Source organism: Periophthalmus magnuspinnatus, chromosome 16 (assembly GCF_009829125.3).
Source record: "Periophthalmus magnuspinnatus isolate fPerMag1 chromosome 16, fPerMag1.2.pri, whole genome shotgun sequence".
Classification (NCBI taxonomy): Eukaryota; Metazoa; Chordata; class Actinopteri; order Gobiiformes; family Gobiidae; genus Periophthalmus; species Periophthalmus magnuspinnatus.
Genome location: NC_047141.1, coordinates 19,386,898 through 19,393,220, shown reverse-complemented (window position 1 = coordinate 19,393,220; position 6,323 = coordinate 19,386,898). Strand labels below are relative to the sequence as shown.

Sequence of the window (6,323 nt, the reverse complement as noted above, 5' to 3'; positions counted from 1 at the left end):
TTAAAAATGTCTTGTAGTCATTTTTTAATAATAAAAATACATGTTGAAAACTATACTAAGTAAAATGCCACTACAAAGTTCTGTAGTCTGCAACCAGATGTTTATGGACCTGTTTCTATTATTGGAGTTAACAATGGAAAAAAAAAAAAGAAAAATATTTATATGTGTTATAGTTTAATACCAAATACCCTCAAAAAACATAATTTGTCTTGCTTGATGAGTCACATTTTGGGAAAGAGCTTTGGTTCAGAATAATTATCTGTTACTTTCTTTTCACATGAGAAAATAATCCTGTTTTTTATGAAAAATATAAGAAGTTACATTGATTCCTGTTTTGCACCTAATCCCACTGGAACTCAGTTTAACAGCCCAGTAACAGTAAATTCAATATTGCTAATTTTCTTTTTACAGAAGAATATTAACAGGAAGCAGGCAGAAACACATCCTGCTCCTGGGCTCACACTGTTGTTTCTACGGCCAACAAAAGCTCACTAAATGAAAAAATTATAGCCATGTAATAGAAGATGTGGATTTACAGCTTCACCAAAGAGATGAGGACAATATTTCCTCATTTGGATCATTAATTTTTATTACCTGTGTGTTCCCTGAAATGTATTTGTCTAGTGTTTTATAGCAGTGTGAAATGCACCACTTGATTTTCAGGAACAAAGTTGTCAGTCGGGACAAGCAAAAATCCATTACCCTCCATTGGACCTTGGAGCACTTGACTGCACTGTAACCCTATGACAACTCACTAGTATGAATAACCATTATGGGATCTGTATAGAATATATTATGAACCAAGAAAACATTTTGTCTTTATGAGGGAGAAGGAAAAGTAGGAAGTCAAATACCAACAACTGGGTCAGGACATCTCCAAAACGGCAGCTCCGATGAGGTCTTTCCTCTCTGCAATGGTCGGTCTCCAAACTGGTTCATGGAAAACGTAAATAAATAAAATGTGGCTTAATGCTGATTCAAGGTTGTAGTATGTACTTTCATTTTTGCATTAGAGTTTATTGAATCAGTATAGGAGAAAAAACTGGCCCATAGTCATGATGATATGTACGCATTTCATCAAATAACAGACTTGCTTGGAAATCCTGTCCACACTTTTAGGCTAAGTGTGACATACTTGCAATCACTGCTACTTAGAACAATAGAGGTGAACAGAAATAGTGCAGGTGAATGAAAGACACAGCATTTGCCTGGAGCTGTTTACTGTGCAGTAATCAGCTTGTGCATCTCATTTATGCAGGCTGACTCATGTAGATTGAATATACGCCTCAGAAACATGGTCGAAAACATGAAGGGAACAGTAATGGCCCTAAGGACGACACCGCCTAAGAATCATTAGCACTTGTCAAGCACAAATGTTCTTCTGTTTATGATAATGGGGGCATGAAGTTGTACATACATCATTTATGACAGCACACTGCAAATCAAATAGTCCTTTATTGTTTCTCTGCATAAGACATCATTTAGAGATTTCACATAATGGCCTCCAGAACTATTTTACAAAAAGGCAGGTTATGTTAGTTGGAAATTTTTGGATTTGACATTTTCATCATTTTGGTTTGGAAATTAAGTCCAACAAATGTGTGTGAGATTAGTGAAATTAGGTGTGAAAAGTGGGGCAGCTCTTTCATGTGAAACGAGGTGTTTTTCAATATGCAGGTGGAAAAGAAAATGTTACAGATTATATGTAATAAGCCAGTAAGCCACTTATATGAGTGTGCGTTATTTGGAAAGTCACTTATTTTGTATGTTAATAATGTAAATAAAGCCCATTATAGTACATAGTTGACCAGCTTGATTGGCAGCCTTCAAGACTGCAACTGACTAACAATGAAGAAAACCAAAGGTCTGTTTCAGTTACAGGATAATCACGAACCAGTGATTGCATCAGGAAAGGCATCTGGTGTGAAAACTATGGCAAAACACAAGAGTTCTGCCTTATTTCCCTTTTCATTGAACCATGATTGTCTGAAACAGCAGTGTGTGCCTCCCACATAAGCAAGGATAAAAAGAACAAGGGATTAAATTGCCGAATAGGCAGGTGTGTTCAATCATTTTGCTGCTATTGTCATTTTTTACACAATAAAATCAAAGCTTTGTTACTCTAGCAAAGAAAACATAATTTATCACCAGACTGTGGTGTATGATTAGCCACTCCAACACAATGTGTGAACAACTGAAGCTGTTGTTTTTCCTTCTGTAATCATCACTTACTTCATAAACTGTAGCAAGTCATTTGGTGACCAATCACTTGGAGCTTTATAAACTCTGCACAGGTCTATAAAATACATTTTGGTATAAGAATAGTGTAGTTTGCTGGTAGTGATGAATACAAAGATTCAACACAAAGAAAGTAATAGAAAAAGTAGGGTAAAGTAGTTTGCTTGTGTCAGCAATGCAGAATGCAGTATAATATGGTCCTACTATCTGAGACTTATGGCTTACCTCAGCACTGCACCAGAACAGAACTGTCACTGGATATTACCACGTGGACCAGCGAGTTTCACCCCCTGCACTCTCACCACAGTGGACACAACACACTCCCATCTCCAGAGGGACACACTTCCAGCAATGTGTCCATCTGTGGGCAAATCTACTGTCGGAAACATTCCCCATTAAAAATGAATAGTCTTAATAATGGAGAGTCCAAGAGGCAGCATCTTCAAACATGTATAGCACTGTCTGTGACACTGGAATGTCGCTTTTGTCCAGTACACTGCAAAGGTTTTAAATTATATGCCTTGAATTGATGTATAAATGTGCAAAAACAAATTGTGTGTACAAAAATGTTGCAAAATATTACATGGATAAAACAGACGGCTGAAGATACACACTAAAGTTAATGGTTGTTGGTTGACCCCTTAATGACCTTTTCTACAAAAAGGAATAAATAAATTATGAATCTGAATATATTATGTTGAAATATTCCCATAGCTCATCAAAACCTTTGTACAGTACAGCAGCTCTGATCATATGCACTGGTATCTCCCTTTTATTGTTACTTTATATAATGAAGTTGCTATTGCATGATGTGTAATAAGTGAGAAGCCTAGAATTAGGTTGAAAATGCAGTGATAGTTTTGCTTTCTTTTTCTTCTTCTTCTTCTTCTTCTTCTTCATCTTCTTCTTCTTCTTTTTCTTCTTCTTCTTCTTTTTCTTCTTCTTCTTCTTCTTCTTCTTCTTCTTCTTCTTCTTCTTCTTCTTCTTCCTCTACAACAAAATGCTGCATAGTTTTCAGGCTATAGTCTCATCCAATTCATCTATTGACACTTGCACAGAGGAGTGACTAGGACTGGATCTAGTCTTGAGGCTGATGGATCCGTAAATTTTGGCTGTACGTTTGGAGTACGCTATGACTTTCCTCCTGTACATCTCCCCTTTCCACATGGAGATCATGAGCAGCGTGGATAGCACCACTCCCCCCAGAGTCAGCAGACACAGCCCAGCTATCACACAACGGTCCAGGTGGGCTCCTATCCGCGCACTCTCCATCTCCAACCTCTCCATCTCCCTGGCTGATACAGTGTCCCGATCTACCTCAACATCCCGTGGAACTGCATAGGATATGATCACCAGAGAGATGCCAGTCACTAAAAAGGTAACCGCGCTTATAAAACCGTAGTCTATGGAGGTCCCAGAGCTGTCGCCAAATGACAAATCATCCTCAGACATAAAGGAGAAGTCTGGTAGTGTTTCTGAGCACGGTTCGCCATTACGTGTTGTCCTATGTGTGCTTTTACAACTTGTCTCTGGACTGGTCACTCGCAAATTTACATTCTCATCAACATATGTGAATGAAGTCTCAAGCTCCTCATCACAACAAACTCTTACTTTATCCTCCGCTCCTCCTGCTGTAGGCTTCTTCGTCCTTGTAAGTGAATGACACCGGACGTGGTTACAACTGCGGGGCACGTTGCATCCGCTCTCCCCTGGGACAGCTCCAGTTGACATGGCAGGCTTACAGACCAGCTTCGAGCCTGACATATGCTCAAGGACGCGGGGAGGATCAGGTTGTTTCCCCTCATCACGTGGAGGAAGTATCTCTGGCACTGCTGCTGTTGTTGTATTGGTGGTGGATGTGATTGTAGTTGCCATAGCTCTTCATTAGCTACACTTCTGCCGCTCATAAGCATCATCACAATACTGCATCCCTAGATTGGAACAAGAGGGGGCACACAAGAGTTCAAGTTAAGTAGGGCATACAAATCAGATGATGAACTGCTATAAGTGTATGAGTTAAACTTTGCAACAAGGAGCATAATTGTTCACATTTCGAAATTAAAACCACGGCATAATGGCTGGTAATATAAAGGGACTGAGGAATGGTTAGCTATTTGGCCCAGTGCCCCATGACTTGTAATAAATGCAACATAGCAATTTCGTGCTTAAATTGAATTTGCTAAATGCATTGCACAGTTACTTGTATCATGTAAACGGTTCCCTTCGGACTCTAAGAGGGTGGACCACACTGGCAAAGCAAGCAAACACGTTTTAAAAATACAATTACCCCTGCTGCAGCATGCTCCCTCGTTCTGCATCCTCCAGTTCTCAGGCGCCATGTCAGCTGTTCTAGCCAGCAGATATCATGTCTTCTGACGGATCGGATGCTTAGGAATATGTTTTTCTATCCGCATCCTCCTCCGTTCAGTCGCTTCTTCTTCGATGCTGTGTCAAGCAGGCTGCGTTTAGCGAAGCTCTCTCCTCCTGCGTAAAAGTCCCGCCCACACGATGCGCGCTCGGCTCCTTCAACTGAGCCGCTGCTATCGGGAGCAGATTGTGATCGCTACAACAGCCAGTCAACACGAAGCAGGATGGAGAAGACACAAAGTGCTGAGTGGAGTGAGTGAGGGGGAGACGCTGCCTGTCTGGGAATCTCACGTTCAGATATTACGGGCAACGCAGGATTTCCCCAAGGAGCCATTTTAGAATTTAAACCCAGAACTAATGCTGTTAGTAGGTCACTGCAGATCATAAATAGGACTGTGCAGAAGAATACATACAATTCTACTTTACCAGGTCGCTAGTAAGAAGACTATGGTAGAATTAAAAAAAACGATATGATGTAAAAATAAATAAAGAAAGAAAAAAAGATATTCTATGGGAGTAGTAATGCACAAGGGATTTCTTTATTTAAAAAAAAAAAAAAAAGAAAAAAAAGAAAAGCTATTCTATGGGACTAGTAATGCACAGAGGATTTCTTTAAAAAAAAAATAAAAAAAAAAAAAAAATATATATATATATATATATATATATATATATATATATATATATATATATATATATATATATATATATATATATATATATATATATATATATATATATATATATATATATATATATAAAACTCACAAAGGGTCCCAAGTGTACCAGACACAGTTATACACCCAGGCTAGCTGAAAAAGCAACAGCCATCCTCATCTGAAAATGATCTGCAAACACACATCTAAAAGTCAGTGTTTTTCGTGCACCATCTGGTCTCATGCACTCTGTCAGAAGATTACAAATGGTCACTATGTCCAAGCTATTCTAATCCTTGTTTAATCTACATATATATAAAGCTCTACTAACCACTTTACTTATACTTTCTTCCAATCATTTATATTGGACTAAATAGTTGATAATAATTAATTTTGCCAGTGGAAAAAGGTTTGTCCTATCCAATGCAATTTTATTTCTAATGCACTTTAAAAACAGCACAATTGACCAAAGTGCAGTACACAACAATAAGTATAAAGACAATTAAAATAGACACAAATTGCAAGAATACAGTTAGATTAAAACACACAGTACACTATAAAAGTCATTATTAATCACAGCAAAATTTTCAAAAGATCAAGTGCGTTTTAAGAGGTGATTTAAAAACTGAAAGTGACTCAGCCTGTCTAATATGCAGGGGCAGTGCATTTCACAGTTTTGGACCCATGACAACAAAAGAGCGGCTCCCTCTAACCTTTCTCAATGATTTTGGGACTACTAGCTAGGAGTGATCTGCTTACCCGAGTGAACATGCAGGGGCAGAGGGGTGAAGAAGGTCAGATAGTGTGAGGCAAGGCCAGGGAGGCATTTTAAAACATTTTTTTAATTTTAAAATCAATTTGATAAGAGACAGGGAGCCAGTGCAAAGACATTAAAATAAGTATAATGTGTTCTCGTCTCTTTCTCGTCACCATGACTTCAGTTTTTTTGTCATGTAAAAACAAAAGCTTTGAAGAAATCCAATGTTTTATTTGGTCAACATCCCCTAGTATTTGTTTGGCACTGTCTGCATTTTCTCCCTTTAGAGGCATATTAATTTGGAGGAA

General features: G+C 38.3%; 1 protein-coding gene across 1 annotated transcript; it reads right to left on the bottom strand.

Annotated features, from left to right (window-relative positions):
- Nucleotides 1-1,601: 1,601 nt before the first annotated feature.
- LOC117384029 (transmembrane protein 74) lies at nucleotides 1,602-4,687 on the bottom strand. The gene is made up of 2 exons (XM_055227621.1): nucleotides 4,526-4,687; nucleotides 1,602-4,169 (listed from the first exon to the last, which is right to left on the bottom strand). Exon 2 carries the CDS (start codon nucleotides 4,111-4,113, stop codon nucleotides 3,253-3,255), a length of 861 nt encoding a protein of 286 aa, XP_055083596.1. The 5' UTR covers nucleotides 4,114-4,169; nucleotides 4,526-4,687; the 3' UTR covers nucleotides 1,602-3,252.
- Nucleotides 4,688-6,323: the final 1,636 nt, after the last annotated feature.